Source organism: Agelaius tricolor, unplaced genomic scaffold (genome assembly GCF_023055355.1).
Source record: "Agelaius tricolor isolate 1412-34295 unplaced genomic scaffold, bAgeTri1.0.p SCAF_26, whole genome shotgun sequence".
In the NCBI taxonomy this organism is placed as follows: Eukaryota; Metazoa; Chordata; class Aves; order Passeriformes; family Icteridae; genus Agelaius; species Agelaius tricolor.
In genome coordinates this window covers 3,683,690-3,711,243 of record NW_027269286.1, presented here as the reverse complement: position 1 = coordinate 3,711,243, position 27,554 = coordinate 3,683,690, and the positions used below count along the sequence as shown (strand labels likewise).

At 42.3% G+C, this 27,554-nt stretch overlaps 1 protein-coding gene across 2 annotated transcripts in view; it reads left to right on the top strand.

Moving 5' to 3' along the window:
• The window catches only part of FAM124A (family with sequence similarity 124 member A), a 39,724-nt gene extending 12,372 nt beyond the window's left edge, over positions 1-27,352 (top strand). Inside the window, exons 3-4 of one of the 2 annotated variants that reach the window (XM_071448401.1) lie at positions 14,039-14,778; positions 23,733-27,352. In XM_071448401.1, coding sequence (XP_071304502.1) covers positions 14,039-14,778; positions 23,733-24,530 — 1,538 coding nt within the window. In that variant the 3' untranslated portion in view covers positions 24,531-27,352. Of the gene's footprint in view, positions 1-14,038; positions 14,779-23,729 lie in introns of both variants that reach the window. The other variant, XM_071448400.1, reaches the window with a different exon arrangement.
• Positions 27,353-27,554: the final 202 nt, after the last annotated feature.

The window sequence follows — 27,554 nt, the reverse complement described above, 5'->3', positions numbered from 1 at the left end:
TTTGCATGGCTGCTGCACATTTTACAAATAAAGGTAGCAAATTCCAATTGTAAGCCTTGGTTTTTATTAACTGAGGTATTTCTGAGGGGGATGAAGCTGTTGTTACGTGGCAGCTGCAGTGTGTCCTGTAATCTCTGGTCTGCTCAGTGTCTTGCTGGCCACTGCTGTGCTGTGTATGTGGCCATTGCAGTTGTGTTTCAACACCAGTAATTTGTCAGTACAAGGAGGTATTATCATTCCAGCAAAGACACACAAGTTCAGGAGACAGAAAAGTCTCCTTCTTTCTCTTTTCTGCTTCCAAGGCAAATTATAGTGACACAGCTTCACAAGTAGCAGTATTTAGCTTTGCCTTTTGAGAGGTTTGTGTGGTTGGCTTGGTCAGACACTGCAACAGTAACAGAAGCAGTTACGTAAAAGAATTTTGGTAAAATAAAAATACTTTCATGTCAGAGGCTGGTAGTGGGTATGTAATGCATTTTAAAGAAAGAATGTTGGAGAAGAGAGATTGGAAAAAAAAAAGGTGATTTGGACCTTTTAATTTCTTTGGGGAAAATATTAAATAAGTGATATCATTCACAGTACAAAAAGCAGTCTAGTCAATGATGCTGTTAGGCCCTAGTGTAGCACAAAGTAAGCTGTTGTAAATTATGAAGGAAAGAATCTCCATTACCTGCAGCTGCTTCACCTGAAACTCCTCTTCTAATGGCGTTTATCTCACCCAGAAGGATTACAGGTTAATTTGGTTTTACAGGGGTCCTATTTGGTAGTACCAGCAAGGCTCCAATGTCAGTGTTTAACAAATGAATAATCTTTTCACTTTCTGGATTAACTCCACTGGACAATGGTTTTCCACAGACATGCCAAGAAAAGGTTAAGAAAGACTTAGCAGGTGGATCAACTACAGCTTCTATCACAGCAGCTGAGCAGACTGCAGGACTTTGCACCAATGCAAAGTTGTACAGGAACTTCCAGACCCCCCAGGTCGGAAGTAAAACTTCATTGGCTGCTAAATGGCAGTGGCAGGATCATTTTGTGCCTATTTCTAGTACTTTTTTCCCCTAAGCACAAGGCAGCAGCTATTGTGGTCAGTGTACTGCTCAGCAGTTCAAAGCCCTGCCTTGTGGATTGCTTGGACCTTGGGTTTTAGGGCAGCCTCTCACTTCTTTTGTTCTTTGCCCTTGCGTCCCAGCTTCAGACAACCAAAAAATGCTTTTTGCTGGCAGCATCCATCTAATGCTTGTGGTTTTGTACAGCAGGTAATTTGGGGAAGAGTACCAAAGTCTGCAGAGCGTGTGTATTTCGGCAAGGAAAGGCAGCGGGTGCCTGCTGCACTGTGGCTGTTGTCAGGGTGACTGTGTGCCACTTGGCCTTGCCTTATTGAGTTGAACAAAAAGGTCACACAAACCTGTCTGCAGAGTGATGCATCTGGAGGTATTACAGCTTTCAAAGGTTCAGCAGTATGATTTCAGTGAAGAGGAATGCTTTTTCTTTTTTTTTTTTTTACCTCAACGCTGGTGTATGAAGTTACTTTTTCCTTTGTTCTTTAGGAAGAAGAGTGCTTTGTCTTGTTGGGATATTTTGCCTACTGGTGTGCTCATCATTAATCTAGGAAATGTATTAACCTTCATTTTCCTTGTATTTTCTATTACCTTTTCAATTACGGTGTTCAATTTCCATTAGGGATCCCTAATTCTATATGAGAGAGAATTGGGCTAGGCACTTTATACCCACAGAAGGGACCTTTACCTGAGGTACACAATGCCAAAATATAAAGGCCATAAGTGGCATATGGATACAGACAGTCAGAATCACAAAGAAATAATTAATTAGTGTTGGTTGGCACAATAAACAACAGTTTATTTCCATACATCATAATTTTAATTATCTTCAGATTGCTTTGAGCTATGTGTTTCAGAGATGATTTTCAACTAGGGAGGAGGAGTTTTGATGGAGATACTTATTGCCTCTTCTGCTTATTTTTGCATTGATGAAAATGGCTCTTGAGAAAGACCCAAACCAGAAATGGATGTTTTGAAACATGACTTTTGTCATTTGTAACATTCACAAAGGATGAGAGGAAATGGCCTCAAATTGCACCAGGGGCAGTTTATATTAGATATTAGGAAAAATTTATTCACTGAAAATGTGGTTAGGCATTGGAACAGGCTGCCCAGGGAAATGGTGGGGTCACCATCCCTGGAACTGTGTGGATGTGGCACTTGAGGATGTGGTTTAGTGGTGAGCAGGGCAGTCCTGTGTTAATGATTGGATTCAATGATCTCAGAGGTATTTTCCAAACTTAATGATTCTATGATTTGAAGTATTCCACACCTAGTCAGCCTTGGAGCCAATATAAGTAGGTTGTCTTAGAAATAATTGTGGAAGTGAATGATTTTTTTTTTCTTTAATCATTTTTAGCCTGACAGTCAGGTAACTGCCTGGATACACATTTGTGCTGGTCCAGCTAAGCTGGTAAATTAAATGTAAAAACGGCCCTATGGGATAAGATGCAAGTTTCTGGAAGAGTTTAGAGCATTTCAAATTGTAGAACCCAGTAGTATGCTGTAGTTCAGGTTGTGCTTCTCAGTGAGGTAGAGAGCTTGTCACTCACCTGCTTTGCAGTTGGAAAGCTGGTAATTCACCTTCCCCTGCTCCCCTGCCTTTCCTTTAGCAGCTAGGAAATAATCAAGTCCTTGTAGGGTGTTCATATTCTTTTGTGGTAAACCTGAGAGCTGGGGTATTAAAATTTTTATTTCCATGTTGCACATACCCATGTTCCTAGCCCGTGGAATTTCACCCACTTTCTGGTTCTAGAAATTGAACACAAGAAGGTTTGTTTTGGCAGATATAAAATATGTGGGTTACTGCACATGTTTCTTTTTAATAAATGCTCTGTTTGCTATTCTGTTCCTACACTGGTATAAATTCAGATCATTGTTTGGGGATTTGGTCACAGTTTGGTCAACGTTTTGTCAGTGTCATCTGCATCAGCTCCCCAGGCTTGTGACCCTGTGGGAAGCCCTCACTAGAGCAGGCTCCTGCCAGACCCTGCAGAGCCTTGAAGAGAGGAGCCCAGGCTGGAGCAGGTTTGCTGGCAGGGCTGGTGACCCCATGGGGAGCCCGTGCTGGAGCCCGTTCCTGAAAGCCTGCACTCCACAGAAGGAACCCACGCTGAATCAGCAGCTTAGGAAGAACTGCAGCCTGTGGGAAGGACTCATGTTGGAGAAGTTCATGGAGGACTCTCTCCCATGGGAGGGACCCCACCCTGGAGCAGGGCAAGGACTCCTCTCCCTGAGAAGGAAGCAGCAGCAGAAACGATGCAATGAACCGACTGTAACCCCCATTTCCCATCCCTATGTGCCACTGCAGGGAAGGAGGTGGAGAATTGGGAATAAATTTAATACCAGGAAGGAGGGAAGGGTGGGGGAAGGTGTTTTTAAGAATTTTTTACTTCTTATTATCCTACTTTGATTCTGATTGGTAATAAATTCAAGTAATTTCCCAAAATCAAATCTGTTTTGCTCATGACAGTAAGTGATGATTGATGTCTCCCTGTCCTTAACTCATGACCCTTTCATTAAATCTTCTCTCCCCTACCCAACAGAAGAGGAGAGCGATGGTGTGGTTTCGGTGGGCACCTGGTGTCCAGCCAGGGCCAACCCACCACAAGATTCCTTGTAACAAAAGCACAGGGAGAAATGGCTTCCTGTTACTTGTGTATCATTTCAAAATCTGTCTTCAATGAACTGTTAAAGGTGATGAAAATTAACCAGCAGCAGGAAGGGGAGTGGGTCTGATTTTGGCTTTGAAAAATCTGTCACAAAACTTGAATTTCATAATATAGTTGCCAGCTTTAAGTTAGGTTAGTTCTAGCTGATTCTGACCCAGGCACTGCTGGACTGGGTATCTTCTAAGTCTGTTTCTCCAAACAACATAATTTAATGAGTGTAGGGCTATAATTATATTCTTTTATTGCTAGACAAAGATACACTGTAGTATATTGTTTCTTATTTCCATAGAGAACAGAGATGCTTTTACAATGGCTGGCAATAAACTGTATTAAATACAATTATAAAAACAATTTACAACAGGCTTGCCAGCATCATACTGCATTTCCAGAAGGTGTTATTATAAAACGAAGACTAATTAAAGTATGAGGAAAAATGCAAGAGGAAATTGGACCCAAATCATGTGAAGCCTTAGCCTGCAGCATCTGTCAGTGTTGCAAATTCAGGTGTTTTATATAGTAATGAAATCTGAAGTGTCAGCTCCTGTGGAAAATAAAGCTGTGGAAAACATGATACATCTTCTGCATATCTTGCCTGGCTCGTGTTATGATGCCAGGGGTAAAATGCAATGCTGATTCCCACTCTGGCAGGGGGAAGAGGGAAAATGTCACCGGTACGTGCAACCTAGCAGTCTTTGGCTGTGCAAAACATTTATGTAACTGCTTGTCATCAGATTCCACTGTGCTGAAGGACCAAATGCTTGCATCCAGGATAGAAAAGTGCAGTGCTGATTCATAGAGAGTTGAGCTTGGAAGACACCTCTAGAGATGAGGCACAGCCTTGTGTAAGGACATGCACAGAAAAATGCATAACTTGAAATTAAACCTAGATTTGATTTTTGCATTCCAAGTGATATTGACCACAAACATAGCATTGCCCTTCTAAAGACTGAGGTTCCTGCTAAAGTTTGTCTGTCTTGGAGTAACCTGTGTATCTCTGGTTTTTGTAAAGTTCAGTTTCACTCTTTGGGATCATTTAGCGTGCACCAAGCTGTGTGTTCCATGGCTTAATTACTTTCTACTGGCTTGGTGCTAGATTGGGATTTCTGTATCAAGGATGTGCAAGTGGACCCTAAACAGTTACTGCACCAGAGTTATCAAAACATTGTTTGCAGTTGTTTTGTATACTCTTTTATGACCACATCCAGTCAGTTTTGTTTGGTTTTTTTTTTTCCTTGTCATACAGATACAGCAGATGAAAACTGGACTGGTTTAGTGGACTAGAATAATGTGTATGGATGACAATGTAATTTTTTTCTAGCTCCTTTTTTTATGGCCACGTAATCATAATCAAAACCATGTAACCAAATGCATCCTCATTTATAATAATCCAAGCATGTTTCAGAAGCATAGGAAATCTGTGGTAGACACTGAGCTATTGTGTGCCGTACAGTTGTAGTAAAATCTTACAGGAAATATGTCAGAGAAAGTTAAATTGGATTATTTGGTGATGTGGGTTAAATTTCCCCCTGTGGAAGTGTTACTGCTGCTGTCCCAGAAAACCACAAGGAGCTAGGCAGCCATTTAGTGGGTGTTTTAACCCTGAGAAATGGGTTGCAGGAAAGATCTTGGCACTCCTAAGTTCAGCTGGTACAGTGATGAGAATTATCTGGAAATTGTTGCTATGTCTGTCTGAATTGTTAAAGCCCAAAGAGGGAAGCTAAAAAAATAAATCTGTCCCATGGCAACTCCTGACTCAGAGGCACTAGTTGGGGTAGAACAGGAAAAGCCATCTGAGTCATAGAGTCAAATAACAAAACACTTGTGAAGGCTGGAGCTATTAAGGCAGTTTCTACTGAATGTTGCCAATGCCAACAGTCAGTTTCCTCATGGTCATAGCACATTATTGTGGGGTACTTTCTTTCATCTGAACTTTTAAAAATAAATAAATACCATTTGTTTATGCACACTCAGTGGAAACTGGGGCATTTGGTAATAGTGCATGCCATATTCTAGAGCAGTAGATATCCTCTGTATGCCTTGTTTTTGTTGCTACAACATTTGTTGATTTGTAGTTTGGGGAAAAAAATAATTGTATCTATAGTTTATAAAATGTTCGTGAAATGTTTACCAGGTGACTCCTGGCTGCCATCATAAGAGACCAGGATGGAGCACGGACAATGAAGCATGCTTTCTATTCCTGCTTCCCTTTTCCATCAGCTGGTAGGGGGTAGATATTTTCAGCCACACACTGCTGTCAGCTGAAAGGATTATGAGATTCAAACTAGTTTTCCACCCCTGCCAAGTCCAAATGGGTCCTTTGCTGTAATGCTGATATTGTTCATTGTCTACAGAGGCACAAACGTGGCAATGCTCGGCCATGCCCCGGGGTTTGATCCCACATTGTCTTTGGTCGTGTCTTCAGTGCAGATGTTTTGGTGTGACTTCTGCCTCCTCTCTGGCTGGCTTTACCTGCCACATCTTTGTGATACCGGGAAGATTTGTGCAAAAGCACAGGCTGATTAAAAGAGGTCTCTCTGAAATTTAACATTTTTAGCCAAGCTAGTTTTCTGACTGCCACCAGAAGACACAATCCTTATTATTCCTGAAGTCTGAGAGTTTCTTTTCAGTAAGTTCAGCAAGCTCTTTCAACTTGCATCTAGATCTGACACATGGGAAGCACTGGAAACACTTAGCTGAGAATAGTAGGGACAAGAGTGCCAACAGTAAAGTCTTAAATTGTCTTAAGCCCATCATAAAATCACACTTTCAGTTAACTAAAGTACATTGTGTGTGGTATGGACCTCATTGTTGGACTGAATTTGTTAGCTACTCAAGTGTGCAGTGTTTCTTGGGGTTTTTTTGAAGGCAGTGCTCTTTCTGCCCTATTATAAAAAACACATTTTTGACAATCTCAGCTTTTCACATGAGTGGAATTTTAAGAAAACACAATGCCTATAATCAGAGGACTTTGGAAATTATGGCATTGGATGCAGTTTTTTACAGCTTTTGATTTACTAGTGGTTGCTGATGGGAGTTTTATTATGTAGTAATTTATTTACATAGTAATTTAATTACACACACAACATGTAATTGAATTACACATTTCAGCTCTCTACAGAATCTGGTATTTATACCAAATATCAGTGTCTGGGTTCTTGCCAAGAACTATGATCCTTATCTGTGGTTGAGAAGAGTATTGAAGACTTCAGTGCTCTCCAGAGGATAAGTAGATGATAAGGCTGTTGGGTTTTTAAATTGAAATTCTGATTATTTCTAACAATGTAACATAATGTTCAAGCAGCATATTTTGAGGGAGAACACCAGGCAGCCAAAATAAAGAGCTTATGGAGAAGCCTAGAGCATTGGCAGAAAAATCATTGTCTTACAGGGTGTTTGTAAGGAATTGCCAAGCAGTTTGCTTGCTTGTAACCATGGTGTGAAAGCACCCATTGTGGGTTCCTAAGTTTGTTTGCATGAAGATCTCATGCACTGTCTTCTCAGAGTTGGGAGTCCTTTTTTTCATTGGGTGCTTAATATACAATAAGCACAGCCTCTGCTTTGACATGCCTCCAGGCTCCATAAAGCCTGGGTGGAATACACACACCCAGCAAAAGTGTCAGGGACACGGGATTACACATCCAGAAACACAATATGGGATTCTCATCCTTTCTTTTAGCCTGTTTCTGAAGGGAAATGTAATGTGAACTTGTGCCATCTATCTTAACAGAGACACTAACTTCCCACAGGTTTCATTGGAACTGAATGGAATACACTGGGACAAGAGGGAGAAAAAGTACTAATAGGAGTTCAAGTTTCCACTTTTCCTAACCTGCAGCTGGACAGTCAGCCCACAGGAAACACATACATCCCTTTATACCAAGCATGAGCTGTTCCTTTGCTGCCAGCTAGTGAGGGGATTGGTGAGGAATCTGCAGCACTGTGAAGAGATGAGGCAAACTGGGGCTGAGAACGGATCTGTGACCTAAGGAGGGACTCTGACTCTTTGCTTTGGTATGGACAGTCAGCAGCCATACCAGAGGAGTCAAAGAAGTTTTGGAGGATGTCATGGAAGACATGATAATCATGTAGCTCAAGGGCTTTTCTTCCATAACACTTAACACAAAACCACTTCTCATTTGTGGACAAGGAGTACAGCAAGATAATGTGCTAGAAAAAGATAATGCGGCCCACACAGATGAGGCACCCAAGATGGAAGTGGAGAGCGATGGGCCTTATCTGAGGTTTGACTCTGCTTCTCACCTTGGGCTACAAAAGGAGCCCAGGACAGCCAGCCACGTGCTGGAGGGACATCCATCAGGTCCATAACCTTCCATGGGAGGACTCTGTGCCACAAAAGTTGTGATTCCCATGAAGGAGATGAGGGTCACATGGGTCTGAAGAGGGCTTAGATGGCACCAGAGACCATCTGACTGCAAATGGAAGAGGGAGTACCAGGTATTGTTGCATTATCAGCTTAAGAAATGTAGCTATGCAAGTGCCCAGGCCAGCAGAAGGGAAGGCAGCAGGAGTACATGGAGAGGTAAAGGGTGTGAGATGGCTCCTTTCAACAGCAGCTTAAATTGATCATGAAAAGTTACCCCTGGGCAGGTCAGGAGAAGATAACTGATGAGGGAGGGATGAAAATTCGCTGGAGCTCAAGCACAGTGGGGAGTTTTAGCAGACACTTTACTATCTAACAGCAAAGGTTCCACTTGTTTAGATCTGCCATTGCCTTTGCTTGGTCATGCAGGGCCTCTGTGGGCATTAAGTGTTGGCTGTTGACAAGATTCATTCCCTCAGGACTGGCTGCAGTGCTGTACTCTAAGGGTAATAATGACTTCTTGTAAGACTTTTTATATTAATGTACAAGAGAAGGCTTTTTATCTCCTTCAGAGAGATAATGGGCCTAATTTTGAGCTTTTTTTTTTTGCTCAAGGTTTTTTTGTGATTGTTTTTCAGCTACTGGAGGAGCAGACTGACCATTTTGCTTTGCTTGTCTGTGTGCTGCTCTTCTGTGCATTGTCTTTGCTTCCTTAGCACGGATGGAGGAGTAGAACATTTATTGTAGAACTTTCAACTGCAGTTCCTCAGGAAGATGATGCTCTGAGGGGAGTGTGAAAGAGGTTTCTCCTCTTGGCATGGTGCTGTGCAGAATATCCCCTTTCTTCTTGCTTCTGAACATCCTTCCTGAGTTTGAGGTGGTGTGCAAAGCAGAGCATGCTGAGAAGCACATCATCCAGCAGCCCTGCATTTGTCAGATGCTATTAAACAGCAGGGAAAGGGAATGGAGGAGCTGGTAAATCTGTCACATCCTGCTTGTTCTAAAGATTATTGATGGTGCATAATTCATCAAAGCATGACCGACCGAGGGGTGGGTTCTGCTGCCAGAGGTGTCCAGTTACTGCTTCTGTTGCAGCTGCCCATAAAGCAGTGCTCCTTGTTTATGAAAGCAGCCTCTGACTTTGTGTCTGACCATGAGCCTTTCAATTAGTACACCTAAAAGGATCACTCTTGCCTTGGACTCAGATAAAATGTGAAGGTCCTGTTCACTGAGAAATGCTACAGTTTTGACATTTCCTTGTGTTTTGCAATGTGATTGAAGTAGGGAAGTACTGATACTTTCTGTGCAACAGCAATTCTGGGAAATTTTAATTGGAAATATTATAGTGCCTTTTTATTCTGACATTATTTATACAGTGTTTGCGATTATTTTACATTCCCACAGTTGAAATATTTTGATTGATTAACAGTGAAAAAATATGCTATTTTGTAATGTTTGGTTTTGAATTATTTCATTACTTCCTAATAGCAGTAATTTCTTGATAATGAAGTACTGCTTGATGGGAGTTGCAGTTCAGAAGCTTGGCAAATTCACCCTGAACTGCTCCTGTTGCCTGATTTACATCTCTGGTACTGCATCATGCAATTTGGTCAAATGGAATTTGAAGTCTTACTGTTTGGTGTAGCAATAGAGGAATCTGGTCTGTATGGCATAGGACAGGTTCAAGGTGTTGATTCTCATGAAGCAGCATACTGCAGAGGAAAAAATGGAAGTTTGTGTTCCAGTGTTCTGATTCTCAATGCAATATTGCTGGTCAGGAAAAAAAAAAAAAGAATTTGTCAAGTATTTTTAGGTTGGATATTTCCTCTGTGTTTCCAGGAGAGAAGATTGAAAATGGAAAATGTACGTGACTAGAAAATTGAAATTATCTGCCACAGTTCGGAAATGCTCTTTCACATGCACAAACTAGGACCAGGAACCAGTCTGCCTAAAATCTCACTTCATTGTAAATTCAATCCTATCCTATGAAACTTACCAGGTTTCCTTGGCCCTCTAGGTAACTCTTCATTAAATAATTCCTGGTAAGTCTGAGAAGTCTTTAGGTTCACCCTTTGTTTCACCAGCATAGGGTGAGGAGAGACATTTCATGGAGACAGGTATTTATATCCTTCCTAAGCTCTGCTTGGGATGAGTTTAGTTCACTGGAAAAGCCTGGAGAATCAGATCTCACCAAGACTGCTGAAGGTGGTGACTTCTCCTGAAATAAAAGAGTAGTTGGAACACTGCCATGAGAAGGAATGGGTCTTTGTTCAGGGCACCTCCAGAGGGAATGACACCTGGGTATGTCACAGTGTAAAAGAGGGACCAGACTGCCAGGTCATGGCCAGAGTTTTGCTTGAGCAAGGTGTGCAAGAGACCTAGGGCCAAAAAGCAAATGAAAAAGGGACACTTCTCTAACCTAGGATTATGCAGGTGGTGTGGAAGAAAACTCATGGCACATTTTGCCTCTTGTGTGGGTTAAAGTTCAATGCATACATGCTGTAGGGAGGAGTTTTAGATCCAGTTCTCCATATCTGCAGATGAGTCTGGCTGCTGCCCAGCTGCTGGGATTGCTGTCCTGACCTTACACCCACGTGTGCCTGCCTTGGTCAGGAGCCCTGCCTTCCCAGCCAGCAAGAACAATACCTGAGTCCTTATGGCACCTCTCAGGGGTGGTGGCTGCTCCTCCAGCTGCTTTCCACTTCACCCATGGGTAATTGTGTCACTAGATCATAGAATCATAAAGTTATTTATGTTGGAACAGACCTCTAAGATCATCAAGTCCAACCATTAACCCAGCACTGTCAAATCCACTTGTCCTGTTTGTCCCCAGGCCTGGGCAGCTGCAGTCTCAGAGAAGTCACCAAAAGGAGGTAGTTGGCACAGGCAGACTTGGCAGGACCCACTGCTTTCTTTCTTTCAGATTGTCTTACTGATGAAAATGTCCTGGTTTCTGGGCAGGAAGAGCCACAGGGCTGGACTACCATTCTGCTTTGCAGGACTTTCTTTTATCTCAGCTCAGCAATATCACATCAGCAACAAAATAAAAATAATATGTACAGAAGGACCTGTACAATCATAAAATATCAGGGCCACCTTCCACTCCCAGCCTTAAGAGGTCAAGTGTAACAGCTCCCCAGCATTTGGGCTGACTGACTGCTTTAACCTCTCATGGGTGGTTAACAGTACCTAGCAGAAGAGTAAAAAGTTTAGAATTGTAAAATACTCTTTCAATCCTGGTAGTAATTACCTCTTAGCAAAGTTAGTGCTTTGCTAACTCAAAGAGACCTAATCCCCTTCTGTCATAGGAAGAGAAAAAATGTAATAGCTGTGAGAACTGTGAAGCTTATTTTCAAATAGATGCCTCAGCATTTTGATATCTTCTGTGGGATTAACTAGTAACACAGGAAGGCTAATACATATGCAGAGCTTTCATTAGCTTCTGTAACAATTTGCCCCGGGGCAAATTGAACTGTGTCATGAGAAATGGTGTTGTTTCCCCTCCTTCTTTGTCAGATGAAGGAAAAAGACTTGTTAGCAACATAGAAACAATTTGCAACTTGTTGTCATTTCAGAGACGTTTGTCCTTGCCTCATATTTCTGCTTAAGTTTCTCTTTTTCTTACCCAAACAGAAAGGGCTGCCATTTTAGAAGCACAGAAGCCACATAATGAAACATGTTAAAGCATCTGTGCTAACATAAAACAGGACTAAAGCTCCTTCTGTACTGATCTGTTGCACTCACATAGTTGCTGCTAGCTCAAAAAGAAGAGATGATTTGCTGTGCTCTGTGTAACTCTGGCTCCTAAGGCTGGCTTTGTGCTGTGCCTCTGAGGCTGCTTCTGCGAGCATCTGGTGCTGATGGGCACAGGCAGCAATGGCTGCAGAATACTAATGCTGCCACTGGCTCCCACAAGGCTCCACTTCTGAAAAATGCTTCAGCCATTCAGTGTCCATGCAAGAAAAGCTGTGCTCAGAGATTGATTTTTTTTTTTTTTTAATGCAGAGCAAGAAGCTGACAGAAATGATGGCTCTGTGCTTCACATTGTTGTGCCCAGGCTTCTTTCAGAGCTGCAGTCATTTATATGCATAAATATCAAGCCTGTCACTTGTTGCAGGCTTTGATAGCATTTGTGTAACAAAGGAATCAGAGAGAGAAAAAAGCTGAACATCTTCTATTCCAGCCTTAGAAAATGAATGACTGTGTAGTTATCAGGTTTCAGGTTTTATTAGATCACTGTCCTCTGCAATTTGTTTTCCTTCCTGTTCTGCTGTCCAATGTAGAGGACCACAAGAGGACCTCCCCCCAGCGCCCTTTTGTCTTTCTCCCACACTGTGACTCCCCACAGGGGGTATCTCAAAGAATTACCAACCAGTAATGATTGCCACAGCAAAGCCTCTTGCCACATACTGACCCCGTTTTTCTTTTTGCTTCCATTTTTTTTCTTCCATTAGCCATCTGACAAAGTCACTCCACATCACCCATTTCATGCAGAGATACAAGAACTCTGCTGTAATTGTATTTTTGATTACTTACTTGGTTTTTCTTTATCTCCCCTAGGCAAGATGCACGCTTGCTATTTGCTCTGCATGCCATATCTTTCTGCAGTTCTAAATTGAGGCTGACATCGTGTTTACCAGTCATCCCTCTCTGCAAAGCTGTGCAGTTGCATCTAAATTTTCTCTGAGTCTTGCAGCTATTCTATATTGAAAGACAACTAAAATACACTACTCACACAAAGCTGCTTTTCCATTAAAGCAATTGGTGAAGTATCACAAGAATGTTGTTCTGATGCCAGGAGGGAGGAGGGAGGAGGGAGAGGTTTGTACTGATTGCTAATAGGAGGGGGGAATAGCCTTTGAGACAATCCCCTTATTAAATGTGGTCTGCACAATGAAAAGCTTGGGAAGCCTTTCCAAGGCTTCTCACATTTAGGCTTTGTGCCCAAGCTCAGGGTCTCAGACACGGAGGTGGTTTCAGAATACCACACAAGGGGAACCGTTTCAGCAAAAATATCAAGGTTACTTGATTAATTTATTAAAGTGCCTTGGATCACCATGCCTCTTTATTGGCATGTAACTCCAGCAGAACAAAGTAACAATTTCTCCCTAGCGCTCAAACCAGCCATTGCTCTGCTGGGCTCTCAAAGTTCCAGGGACAAACGAGAGATAGAGCCCCTCTGAACATTGCCAAGGTTAACTAGAGGTTTCTTTTTTCCCCTGAGTAAGTGTAACTTTTTTGTTCCTCCTCCCTTTACAAGTCTTCCCTAATCTTAAGAAAACCTTGAAGCAGTAGTATTACAGTCTGAAGATATAAACAGTGCAGGATTTGTAGGGACAAGTACTATATTATCCTAAAGAAGGACCTATATGCTTGAAGGCTTGTCTGCTTTTTTTTTTTTTACCAGCTGTATCAGTTGGTCTAATAAAAGATATTACCTTTCCCTACAATCGTTGCCTTACTTACTAGAATAGTTGCCTCCAGGACATAAAACATTTAACTGTGTGTAAAACTCCAGTGTCAGGGTGATAGAGCTCAATGGTGTGATTTTCATGTCCTGAGCCAGTTGGCAAAAATGGAAGTAAGGTGGGATGAACACTTTCCACCCTTATCATTCTGCACATCATTAATGTCCCTTACACCCCCACTCTACACCAGTATTTTTGTCTTTCCTACCTCTCAACTGTATGGAACAGGTCTTTTCCAACAAATTAATGCACGTTGACTAGCATCTTTTGGATGCTGTCTCGGAGAAACAGCAGCTCTTGTGATATGCTTGATGAAATTTTTCTATGCCTCCTGATTATTTTCTTGGTTGCTATATCACTGTACTTTTTTTGTTGTTGTTTGCTACAAGTGAGATTCAGAGAGCTGGAGAAAAAGAAAAGCCCACTGTGACTGAGTAGACTCTTTCTCCTTTAAGGGTCACCTAAGTGTTGTAACTTGGTAGCAAATTTTAAAGGACTTCTTTTTTTTTAATATTTCAGGTGAACTTTCTGTGGAAGGCATACAAGACCCATTCCTTGTTAGTGTCCATATTATCACAGACCCAGGTGAATCCAAGACTCTTCAGCAGGCCATTGATAAGCTCCTAGCCTGGATCCACCCAGACCTGCAGCTGTTTCGGGTCTCAGAAAGGCGAGTGCCCAGGAAGCGCAGGAAGCCACTCAAGGCCGGTGTTTCGCAGCCAGCCCTTGCTGTCATTCTGTTCCTGCAGGAGGAGTACGGGGAAGAGCCCATCTTGCAGCTCCATGAGACTTTTCAGCGGCCACCTTGGCATTACCACCACACAGAGCTAATGCATGGGAAGTTCCTCCCTTACATGCCTTGCAGCCAAGACTTTTACACTCTGGCTCCAGAGACTCCTCTGTGGGCCATTCGCCCAGTGCACTACGGGAAAGAAATGATCCGCTTCACCATATACTGCAGGAATGAGAACTTCGTGGACATTTTGAAATTGTATGAGTTAATACTGAAAAGACCAATGTGTCAGAAAAAAGCAGACTTCTGTGTTTTTCCTGTCTATTCTAACATGGAAATAGACATTCAGTTTTCTTTAAAAAAACTCCCGAAGGGACAAGTTCCAGTGAGGACAGAGTCAGCCGTGCTGGAGTTCAGAGTGAGAGATGTGGGGCAGCTTGTGCCTCTCTTGCCCAACCCTTGCAGCCCCATCAGTGAAGGCAGGTGGCAGACAGAAGACCATGATGGAAATAGGATCCTTTTGCAGGTAAACTCAGTAGACAGGGAAATAGAAGCACATTTCTTGGTTTTGTGCAGGAAAGCTTACCCTGCACTGACAGTTGCCCTTTTGTTGGTTGGCTGGCTGGTTTTTTTTTTTTTTTGCTCTATCCTTGGTGCAAGAGCCAGGACAGTACTGCTGAAAAAAGAATTTGAAACCCCTTGCTGTGTTGTGTAACTGATCACAAAAGCAGTGAATGATGTTAGCCAGATATCAGTCAACCTCAGTTTATGCTGAGAGTGATGTGAGATGAGATAGCAGTTTTAAAAAATGAGGAGAGAAGGAATTATGAGCCAGAGTGGAGAAATCATAGCTGGTGAGTGTGGTTTTATAAGAGGTATGGGCACAGAACTGCCAGGGAGTTTTAAAATAGCCCTCAGTTATGAGACTTTTATGGGAGACAAGCAGAAGTCCTAATGGTACTCATTATTTTCTAGCATCACTGGGTGACAAACTGCATCTCTTTTCTGCACAGTGATTATCAGGATGAAGAGAGAGGTGATGAAGGAAAAGAAATGCGTTCTGAAGAGCAGCCTAAGAGAGACATTCCCACTGACTCTCTTTTTGAACTAACCTCAAGTGCTCATAACCAAATCCTGAGAGTTTGTTTGTTAGGATATCTGTAGGCGCCATGTCTGGGCAATATATCAGCATGCTCTGCTTCACTACACCACAGCCAAGGGAGATAAAAGGTTTAGCAGCAAACTCTTAACAGCTGCCTTCCCTGCAGAGGGGTGTCTGTGGCAATCCAGAGCCAGGTTAATGTGAATTCTTGCACTGCAGAGGTTTTTATTGCTGCTTACATTCTAATCAAGGAGCACAGCCCTTGACCTTTATAAGGCTGCTGTTCAGATTTCAAATGGTATTCTTTTGGAGTGAATTCCATTCACGTGGCTTGTCCGGTTGCCTGACCTTTTTTCTGTGGAGGACACATTGTGGGTGCCATCCTTGCACCATACAGACCTCTCAGCTTGCAGAGAGGTGTGTGCACCCCTCTGTAGCACAGTGCCTCTGGATTTGTAGTTCCTGGGACTGAAATTCCGGGTACACAGGGCATCTCTGCTCTGGTGATGCTCTGGTGAGTCACATCCAGGTGGTACTGGAACCTTTCAATGCTGCTTTGCAAGTGCCACCATCAGAGAAATCCCATGCCAGAGCTAAATAACACTTGCAAAGGGCTGAGGAGGGCAGCTTCCTTTCCCATCTGGCAAGCAAGTCACCAATTTGTCAGGGTTACTGATTGCACTTTAGGCATATCTGTGTTAGCCTGAGATAAGCTGCAAACTGAATCTGACATGTCATCACCAAACTTCTACACACTAACCACACTCATCTATATTCTCTTTTCCCTGCTCTTTCTCAGGAGGTTTCTGCTATGTGATGTAACTTTGGTTTATGGGACCTTACACTGGTTTCAAGCAAATTGAAGGGAGGGGTGAAAACAAACAAAAAGAATAGGGCTTCTGAATAGGGCTTTTGGTTTAAAGCCAGCAAATTTTCAGAAGTAACAACTGTCAGGCAGTACATAGGTAAAGTGAGACTTGCTGAGCAAAGAAAATCAGAATTTTAGCCATATGAACCAAAAGAGAAGAGCAGAAACCTGCCTAAGTATGGCCTGCAAATACAATTGATTTTCATTTCCCTTTTTGGTGAGGATGATCACTCTGAACAGGAGAACAAAATGGCAAATGAGAATGAAGTTACAGAAATTGAATTTATCACTCTGGAAGTTTGGTGAAGCAAAAGAAGTTTAGTATATGCAAAGTGGAAGGAAAGCAGAGACTTTGGATCTAACTTATACCATTTTAAAATCATGAAAACTAGGTCCTGGTGTATGGGTTTTAAGCAAGTCTGTACAATAAGAAGTGGAGCTCTAAGGTTAAATCAAAGGGAAAATTTCCTGTTACTCAGATCCCTACAGCCACCAGTGCAACATGACCATGAAAAGAAAATTGCAGTCTCTGGTGGGTACCAGAGTGACTGTGCCATAGGAAGCACAGGAAGTTGCACAGGGTCCCAAGGGCCACACCTGTCTTCAGCTCTGGACTCCAGAAAAGTGACCTCAGAAAGTGCAGGAACAGGGAAGGGTTCTCCCCACATGCAGAGGAATGGAGAAACAGTCCTGCAAAGAGAAACTGGAAGAGTAGGGTCACCTAAGCCCAATCAAAGTAAGTCTGAAGGGAGCTCTGACTTGAAAACAGAGCACATGATAAACAGCAGGAGCAGGAAAAGGCTGGTTTACTCAATTATTGTTTTGATACAGGAACAAGAACCTACCAATAAATAGGTTTTAGTACATATTCATAGTTAACTGCATAACAGCCAGCAGGTGCAAGCAGGTTAATACCCAAATTTAAGGCAGGTCAGTTAGGGAGAGGAAATGATGGAGCGTGGGTTATAGGAAACACTGGATTTGGTGATCCATGAACTCCTCATACTAATTTAATTAATTCTAATTTAAAGCAATTATAATATCTACCTTTGAAAGTAACAAGACTACATTTTGACTTCTCACAGAGAGTTTCTATTAGCAATATTATCCATGCCACAGCATTGATGATAACTTTGATTTCTTCCCAGTTATAGAAACTTAAACAATGACCTCTCAGTACTTTTCAGTCTCCATATCAGTTGATAATTAGTAATCATCAGAATGGTTTTGTTTACTTTATACAGATTCTGCACCTTTTTTAAATTATAATTGTACCAAAAATTATAGGTTAACGTCCCTGTTAAATTGCAGGCAGGGTTTAAAGTTTGAAGTTTGAGTATACCTCCATGTTTAAGCTAATGAAATGTGACTTCTTGCTTGTCCTGACAGGGACTTGGATACTTGCCAGCCAGATTGATCCATGTTCTTAATCCATTTTGCAAATGCAATTATCAGGGGGCTTAGATAAAGTCAGTTCAAGAGACAACAAAGTTATTCATGGGTAAGATAAATCTGTTTAATGCCAAGAAACTATTCCTTCATTTGCAGGGAAGCCCTTGAGAATTATTTTGTCACAGTAGCTTTTTCACATTGGCAAGTTGCTCCAAGGGTGCAGCCATATGACAGCTGAGGTACAGGGTTCAGCTGGCTGGAGCAGGGGCAAGGCTTAAGAACACGATTGCATCCTATCTGAAGACACCCACACTGCTTCACCAGAGCTAAGCCCAGAAGCAGGAGCTCTGGGGAGCTTTTGGCAGAGCAGTGGGAAGAACATGTAAATAATGGAGCTAAGAATATACCATGTACTGGTATGCTGAGTGCACTGCTGGATTTATAGGTCTTGTCCAGATTCTTGGCTGCCTCTGGGTGTAATCCACACAGAGACAGATGAAGTGCTAATCAACTTGCACTCCTGGCAATGCAATGTGGGAAGCAGGAAAGGTTGGTAACTGATTGGACTGGCTTGGCCATGCATGTTTGGGAAGCAAGGATAGTGAGCAGAGAGGAGAAAGTGCACAGATGACTTCTTTAAATTATGATAACATCTCTGGATAGAGTAGGGAAGGTAAAATAATATTTTGGCAGGATTTCGTAGCCACTCTGCATGAGGTGGAGCATGCAGACCTACCCAGGAGGAAGGTGGACACCAGAAAAATTAATATCTTACCTAGGCAGGGACTCAGCATTTGAGCATAGGACCTGCTGCTGTTTTACATGCCAGAGTCCCTGTGCAGTTTATGAGGTGGCTATTTTCTGCCTACTGCTGCTTTTTAAGGCATCCTTGAAATAACATTGCAAATGTTAACAGATCACAGCTTATGAGGAGGTAGAGGGATTCTTTTTTTAGCTGATTTGCTGAATTAATCGGCCAACGTTCTTATCTGTATGGGGCAACTGTAATCTTGAGTTGAGAAGTGGTGTCGTGTGTTTCAGGAGCAGAGGTGGTGGCCATAACTGACACAAGGAGCTGGGACAAGAGGACTCAGTTATGTACAAGTGGAGAATAGAAATAAAGGCAGCTAAAGCAAGGTCAGAGAAGGCAAAAAGACAAAAACAGGCAAAGAAAGGGCACTTATGTAGAGAACAGTCTAGTCTGCAGGAAGGAAAATGGAGGTGAGAAAAGACCTTCAATCTTGCTGAGTTATTATACATAACAGTGCAGATAGAGCAGAATTGAGCACAAAGAGGAAGAAAGGCAAGAAAAGCATCCACAGGCACAGGCTGCCCAGAGAAGCTGTGGATGCCCCCTCCCTGGTGGTGTTCAAGGCCAGGTTGGATGGGGCTCTGAGCAACCTGATCTAGTGGAAGGTGTCCCAGCCCATGGCAGGGGGGTTGTAGCTATACAATCTTTAAAGTCACTTCCAACCCAAACTTTCTATGTTCTATGTCTTATGATAGGCAAGAATGTGTACAGGCCCCCTTTACAAAAAATATATTTATTGTCTTCTGAAAGGGGTGAAAAAGACACAATTTCAGAGCAAAAATTGACTCAGTCAAGGGAAGTGCCATGAACTGATTTAATTAATCTGCAAATCTAATACTAGTCTCCTATTTTACAAAATATTTTATTCTATTTTTTTCATTTCCTTTTTGTGACATAAGCATTTGGTTGTCCTTAATGCTATTGTCTGGGTTTTGGGGGAGTGTAGAGAATCAGTCCCTTACTCATATAAGAGATTTTTACTTGTTTTTCTTCAGCCTAAAGTACTTTATCCAGTTAAGTTCTATGGCATACTAGGATCTCTTAAAAATCTATACACCCAGCAAAAATTCTTGAGAATGAATATATTTTGTGTTACAAAGCACTCAGCTTTTCTATTTTTGTAAACACATTACAAGCCGCTTTTCAAAGAGGTTCAATTTTTAATCAAATTGCCTTTTTGAAATGGTGTGCTTCTGACTATTTGCCTCTCAAGTAAAACTTATTATGATGATACTGAGGACTAATCTCTGCCACTTTTTCTTGTGCTGATTTTTCTTCCTCTGGATCAGTTCCATTGGTTTTAATACAATTAAACAAACACCATTGCACTCCTGTTGAGCAAGGCAGGCAAAATCTGGGCTCGAGATGGTGATGTCATTGATGTGCTTGCTGGGTCCTGACCTCAGCAAAGCCTTGCTGGCAGTTCTTAATGCAGATGATGCTTAAGGAGATCTCTATCTGCTTTTTTAAAAAGCAGATAACTTAAAATAGACTGCAGCAACATTCAGTTAGGTCCTGGCAGCCCAAGTTGAAAGTGCATTTCTGAAAGATTCACCCCAAGTTGTTTATGGCATTCCCGGATATTCATCATGAAATTCTTCTGCAGCCCATTGTAAAACACAAAGACTCTAAATCCCTCCAGGCTTCACAAAGATTTGTGCAGAGATTATAAATGAGCAGCAGATTAGCACCAGATGAAAAAATCTGTTCTGTTAGAGAGCTAATCTGTTCAGTCAGTGGCTGGGTTTGCTGCACATCTTTGTGGCAAGGTCTGACAAATCTACCTCCCTGCATTTGGAATTTCAGTCAAAATCAATGTGCCACTTTGTCTTGTGCCTTTGTCCTCTCAGATGACTGATGCCCTCTCTCCCTGGTGCTTGTGCCTGTTGCAGGCAGCATGGCTGTGCCAGGCAGGGCTCTGCCAGGCAGCAGGGAGGCAATAGGCAATGCTGAGAGTGTTAGCAAGCTGTGAGAAGGCTGATGATGAGGAATTGAGAAAGAAAATAACTCAGAAAAGATGCAGCTGTTTTCAAAACCAGTGGCAGGATTAAGGGGGCAGAGAAGCCTCATCCAGAAACTGAAGAGAGGAGCAGTCACACGAGCTCACAGGCTGCGTGCAGCACTTGGTGTGCATCCCAAGGTGGCACAGGGGAGCACAGTCACTGGCCTTGGCACAGGACAAGGAGCTAGTTTTGCCTGACTTTTAATCCTGGCTAAATCACTGGATCCCCTCTGTGATCTCTGACAAGCTAGAGAATGTAGATATAGAAAAGTCTTATTAGTCCACATAATCCAGTTCTCTACAATACAGGATTAGCCTGTAATCTTTGTTCACTAGTATGTCGTGGGATGGAGCTTCTGACACACTACCTGTGGTACACTCTTCTACCTGTAGCACATCACTGCTGCTTTTCCTGTCTGGTGTTCTCACAGCCAGGAAAGACTTCAATTACATTCCTTTAAGATTAAAGTATTAAAATACTATCTCTCCATTATTTCTCATTTCTGCCCATATAAAGAAGAGCAGCATTGGAAAATAAGTCTTTTAAATCTTAACTCATCTAAAAAAAATTATTGAGGTGAGCAGTTCTTCCTATAAACAGCTGTTCAGAAATGAGCTCTATTAGTGATGTCACTCGGTCTGCCCTGCAGGCAGCCATTCTGGGGGCAGGCTGTGCTTGCTCCCTTCTCCTCACCATCCACCACTGCCTCCTGCCAGGCCAGCTTGGCTTGACCAGGATCTGTGACCCAGGAGCAAGATTAACAGCAAACATTTTGTGTAAAATGAAGTGCCTCCATCTATCTGCAGAAACTAGGAACTAGGAAAAAGAACTAGGAAAAAAAGGTTTAAAATAGCAAAACCCAAAATCTAACATCTTGCCTAAAGTAGATTGTCAGCTACAGTGTGTGTTCTCACTGTAGTACAGCCCTAGGACATAGAAAACAATTCAGCTAACCAACCCCACACAAGAATTTTTTCAGGGAAAGCTGAATTGCTCTCCAGACCCCACTGGCTGTATTAACTAGACAGCTAAATCTCATTTATGATGTCTGTGGGCTCTGCCTGATGTATGTGTGGTAGACAGGTGGTGTGGCCTGCACAAGGTAAAGGTACTGGCCCCGGAACTCTCTGCAGTGCAAGGATAGATCTGTTCCCAAAATGATTTTGGGAATTGATTCACTGAGCATGGTGGTTGAGTTCATGTAGTATATCTTATAGCAGAGTTACTGCAGAGAAAAAAAAAAATGGTACCTTTTGTTAATGCTAACAAATTTAGGACTGTTTTCTTGGTCAAACACATCAAAAGAGTGCAGGACTTTCAGCATGTCAGATTCTTATTTTTGCGTTATCCAAAAATGTATTTAGTTAAGAAACAGCTAGTGGACAAGCTTTTTGTCTTACAGAGTAATTTTTAAACAAATTGGCTCACATATTGAACTAATGAAATAATGTTATTTGTAGAGGTCTAACATGATTTCTGGCAAATGTTTTGTTGACAACTGACTCATTACATTTGAGTCAGTTGAGTCCTTTGAGTCATTTGAGTCAGTCTTTTGTCCTCAATTTCTTCCTTCATATAATTCTTTATGACATTAAGGGGAAGCAGCCTACTATATTACACAGAAATAGGTTATGAAATAACACATCTTATTACAGATATATATATACACATATATATATAATATGCGTATGTATATTTACTCATCTGCAGTATCTAAATGACTTCTATGGTTTGGCTATAATCTCTAGTAAGAGATCTAGAAAGAGACAAGCATTTTTTGCAGATGTGAAAATCCTTTTTTTGCCCATAAAATCAATTCAATAAAAAAGAATATGGCTGTGACAGATCTGGGTCACTAAGACAATGTGATGTGCACTAGCAAGATGTTAGAAGCAGCAATGTATGGAGCTCTTTTAGAGACTGGGTACAAAGAACCTCCTTGGTTGCCAGGTCTCAGCTCTTTCTGTCATGTCATATAATCTGTTTGGTAAAATGAGCAGGCTCTGTCTTTATCCATTACTCACCCCAGAAGACTTCTCTTTCTGTTATTGTTTATAGAAATGAAGAAACCTTTTTTTGTTAAAGGTTTTTTTTGTTTCTTTGTTAAAGAAACCTTTTATTAGTTTGTGGTTCTGGGTTTTTTAATGGATAGTTCTTTTTTTTTTTTCCTGTGGCTCTGTCGTTTTCAGTTCAAATTTATTCTTTTTCACATAGGTGTGATTGGAATCATGCAGTATTCCAGATGAGGCCATAACAGTGTTGTACACAGTGCTTTTTCAACTCACTTGAGGCTGCCCAGTACCATGTTGTCACAGCCTTGTTGCTTTAATAGCAGAAAGAGATCAGGATGCCCAGTTCTTTCTCCTCTCCTGTTTCCAACTGACAAGTCCCATAGCTGAGATTATTGTTTATTCTCAAGGGTATGATCTTGCACTTTGTCCCTTTAGTTCCTGTCCCTTTCGGAGCAGAGATCAAGCATTTTTTATTATGCAAGAAATTCCATTAAGGAGACTTTAAATTAAACTTTTTAAAAGGCTAATTTCTAAAAGCCTCACTGAAATAAGAGAAGGATGTTGGCTCATCATTTGTCACAGCTGCTTTCCCTGTTCAAATGCTTGAGTATCTGATGGGGAGGCAACTGAATCCTGCCCTGGTACTGGGATTCAGCTCCAGATTTGGATCATAACCATGAGTTTGGGACTTCGGTCTTCAGTCTAGGTGTCTACAAGCAAATTGAACATGTGTCTGCAATGTAACTGTGAGCTAGTTAATACAGCTCACTAGGTAAGAAAGAAAACGTGAAGGAGTTGAAACAATTAGTAAATTTCCATTGAGAGGACAGAATGAATTTGCTGAAGGCTTTCTGATGTTTTAAAGGAGCACAAAACAAAACAACAAAAAAAGACGTAAGGAAGAAATGAGAAATTACAATTATATAATATACTTCTTCCATTTCTTTATTATTTTCTTAAGCTGTCCACTAAAGTAGTAATGTTGGAAGACAGAATATGAATGAATCTGAGTAAGTCAATAGGAAGCGAGAAATTCAAGCTAGTGTAATTCAGCCCACAAGGCAAGGCTTCTCTACCATTTATTCTTGTTGTCTTTGAGGCTCCTTATGTAAATATTTGGGATTTTGGCAGGGTGGTTTTTCTTTGTTATTGCAGTGAAACATTTGCTGCAAGCATACTGACTGAAGTCTGCTTCATAATTATTTGCAGTAACAACTCAGCAATGGAGACTCAGGGTTGTAAAACTGCCAATTCTGTATTAATGTGATCTTCTTTCCCTCTCCCTACAGCAGCAAGCACACAGTTGGTGTAGGAAGTCTGCAAAGCAGAACAAGCAACCGTATCCATCTGTGTCAACAGATTCCCACTTCACCACTCTGCCAGCCTTCCTTCCTCAGAGCCACCAATCCGTCTCTGAACGGCCACAAGAAATGGGTCCAAAAAAGGTACATCACACAAATGGCCTTGGTCATTATCTTGGTTTTTCCCAGGAGGATTTGAGACACAGCAATCTAGGAGACTTCACACGCAGATCCAGGAGTGCCTCCAGCATTTCTTGGTCATTTCAACGAAGCAAGTCTCTGTTCTGCTTGCCCACAGTGAACTCCTCTTCAGCATCAGAGACATTTCATTTCAGTGAACCATTCCAGTTTTTAAACACTGGGTCACCTGCAACCAGGTTAAAAACGTGGAAATGCAGCCCCAAGCTTAACATTGATGACATAGAGGATGCCCAAGAGACTGATGTGGACACAGGGATGAAGCTGTCCTTCTCAGACCTGTCTGTGGTTTCTGCATATTCTGCCCTTAATGGATTTTGCAGTGAGTTGGAAGACTCTCTTCCATCACAGAAACAAACTGTCAGTAGGGCGAAAAAGGCAGCCACCAGTGGAAGGCCTGTATCAGCCATGTGCAATACTTTTGAGTCAGTTGATGGTTCACTGCCTTCTCTTTCAGAATGGTCTTCCAGCTCTTTCATGTCAGCATCTCTCTCCAAGCAACACAAACAGCCCTTGAGAGCAGCTCCCTGTTCTCTGGATGATCATGTTTGCCCAGCTTCACCAGTTAATGAAGAAGAATTTTACATCTGAGGCTTCTCAAACTTACACCTTCCAAAGGAAAAGTGAATTACTTGTGAATGACAGCAGTGGGTCCACCCTGAGCTTACAGGTTACTTGCTGAGGAGAAGGTGATGCAGAAGTTTGTTAAATATGTGAAGAAAGTTCTCAGAACCCTCTGAGATTGGCATTCCCGAGCTGGGTACAGTAAAGAAGTCTGAGATTGCACCCTGTGTCTCTGTACTGGAGGATATGATCAACACAGAGGCTTTTGCACAGCAGCACAAGGTGGAGGTTTCTGACCAGCCCTTGGACTGATGGTGAAGGAAATGCCAGAAGAGGCACACAGTATTCCATTTTAATTTGGCAGACAATGAAGACTAATATGTGGAAACAAACTACTTTAACTTTTCTGAGAAATTCCCTTAACTCAGGAAAGGTGGGGAAAAAACAGAGTCTTATTTCCTCTTCACAGGTTCCAAAGGCAGCTCTAAGCACAGCAGGTCCCAGCAGCCCAGCTCCAGTAGGGTCAGACAAGAAGTTTCTTGTGAGGAAACACTTTCCTTCCATACTTTGAGAATTACACAAACATCAAGGTTGGAAGAGGTCTTCAAGATCATCTAAATCCAGATGACAACCTAGCACTACCGTAATCACCCCTAAACAATATCCCCAAGTGCCACATCCTGACACCTCTTAAACACTTCAGACACTGACCCCACCAACTCCCTGGACAATTCATTCTAAGGTCTGACCACCCTTTCAGTGAATATTTTTTTTCCTAACATCTAATCTGACCCTCTCCTGATGCAATTTAAGGCTGTTTCCTCTCATTGTTGCACTCAAGATATGGCAGAAGAGACCAACCCCCACTTCACTGCAACCTCTTTTCTGGTAGTTGTAAAGATCAGTGAGGTAATCCTCCAAACTAAACAATCCCAGTTCCCTCAGCTGTTCCTTATCAGACTTTTGCTCCAAACCCTTCATCAGCTCCATTGCCCTTCTCTAGACATGCTCCAGCCCCTCAATGTCCTTCCTGAATGGAGGGGCCCAGAACTGAGCGCAAGGATTCAAGGTGCAGCTTTCAGCAGTGCCAAGTACAGCACCTGGCCACACTATTCCTGATACAGGCCAGGGTGCTGTTGGACTCCTTGGCCACCTGGGCACATGCTGGAGCATGTTCAGCTGGCTATTGACCAGCAGCCCCAGGTCCTTTTCCAGCCACTCTTCTCCCAGCCTGTTGCAATGCATGGGATTGTTTTAACCAAGTACAGGACTCAGCACTTGGATCACCTTACTGAACTCCACAAGACTGTCCTCAGACCATCGATCCAGTCTGTCACAATGCCTCTGGAGGGCCTTCCTGCCCTCCAGCAGATCAACACTCCCACCCAACTTGGTGTCATCTGTGAACTTACTGGGGATGCACTCAATCCACTCATCCAAATCATCAGTGAAGATGTGAAACAGAGCTGGCACCAGCAACCAACTGGATTTAATTCCATTCCCCACCACTCTCTGGGCCTGGCCATCCAGCCAGTTTTATTCAGTTAAGAATCCACCCATCCAAGCCATGAGCAACCAGTTTCTCCAGGACAGTGCTGTGGGAGACAGTTTCAAATGCTTTCCTAAAGTCTGGATAGACAACATCCACAGACTTTCCCTCACCTTCTGAGTGGATCCCATTGTTATAGAAGGAGATCAGGTTGGTCAAGCAGGACCTGCTTTTCATAAACCCATGCTGGCTGGGCCTAAGCCCTTGGTTGTCCTGTACATGCCACGTGATGGCACTCAGGATGGTCTGCTCCACAACTTTCCCCAGTGCCAAGGTCAGGCTGATAGGCCTGTAGTTCCCCAGATCATCCTTCCAACCCTTCTTTTAGATGGGCATCACATTTGCTAATTTCCTGTCAACTGGGACTTCTCCAGGAAACCAAAACTCCTGGAAAAGGGTAGAAAGGGGTTTGGCAAGATCTTTTGCCACTTCCCTCAATACTCTCAGGTGCATCACATCAGGGCACATTGATGTGTGTCTAACTGGGACAGAAGGTCGTTAACCCTTTCGTCACAGATTATGGGGACTTCACTCAGCTCCTTATCCCTAACTTCCAGCTGTCATTGCTGGATATGCTGGGGGCAGCTGGCTTTGGTATTAAATACTGAGACAAAAAAGGCACTAGGTACCTCAACATTTTCCTCATCCCTTACACTGTGCTACCCTGTGCTTCCAGCAAAGAATGGAGACTCCTTAGCCCTCCTTTTGCTGCCAATGTTTTTATAGAAACTTCTTCAGAAGAAGTGTCACTCCTTCCCCAGGGAAGAGGAAATTCCACTGTATCTTTTAATTTGACAGACCAGGATGCAGAAAGTGCCAAAAGAGAAACCTTAGAGAACATTTTCAGCCCCCTCACCCAGAAAGCCCATCCTGTTCAGCTAGAAGGGAGCCCTCTGGGCTGTGGTCTGAACCACTTGTACAGATAGTGATAACCTGAGTAAACCATGTTTGCTATTCCTGACTCAGGCAATACAGCTTACCTTTTTGGAATACAAACCAAGAGAGATAACCCAGCATTTTTATATATCGCTACACCATTAGACCCAAATAAAAGACAGCTCCGTGTTTTTTAAGGAGTTGATATTTTTCTGTTAGAAATAATCAAGGCAGAAACTTTTTCTTCATATTTCCAGTGCAAGCATACTTCTTTCTGGATGAAACTCGTTTCTTCTTGAATACCTCTCCCCTAAGGGAAAACATGTCAAACTTTCTGTCTTTTAGAAGATGTTTTTAAAATACGCATTTTTTGATAACCTGTTTTGCTCTAATTAAACTGGTGTTAAAAAAAAAAAAAAAAAAACCACCAAGTGAAAAGCTGCTAATATGACAACTAAGTACCTTCACCAGGATTTGAGTCATATAAACAAATTTTATTATGCGTGTTCTGAAAAGTTACATTTTTGGCTGACAAGTGTCACTGATCACAGCTCTGGTCAAGCCACTGGGGAAATGACCATGTTAAAAGGTGTGTGCATAATGCTGGATGTAGCCTATATACAGGT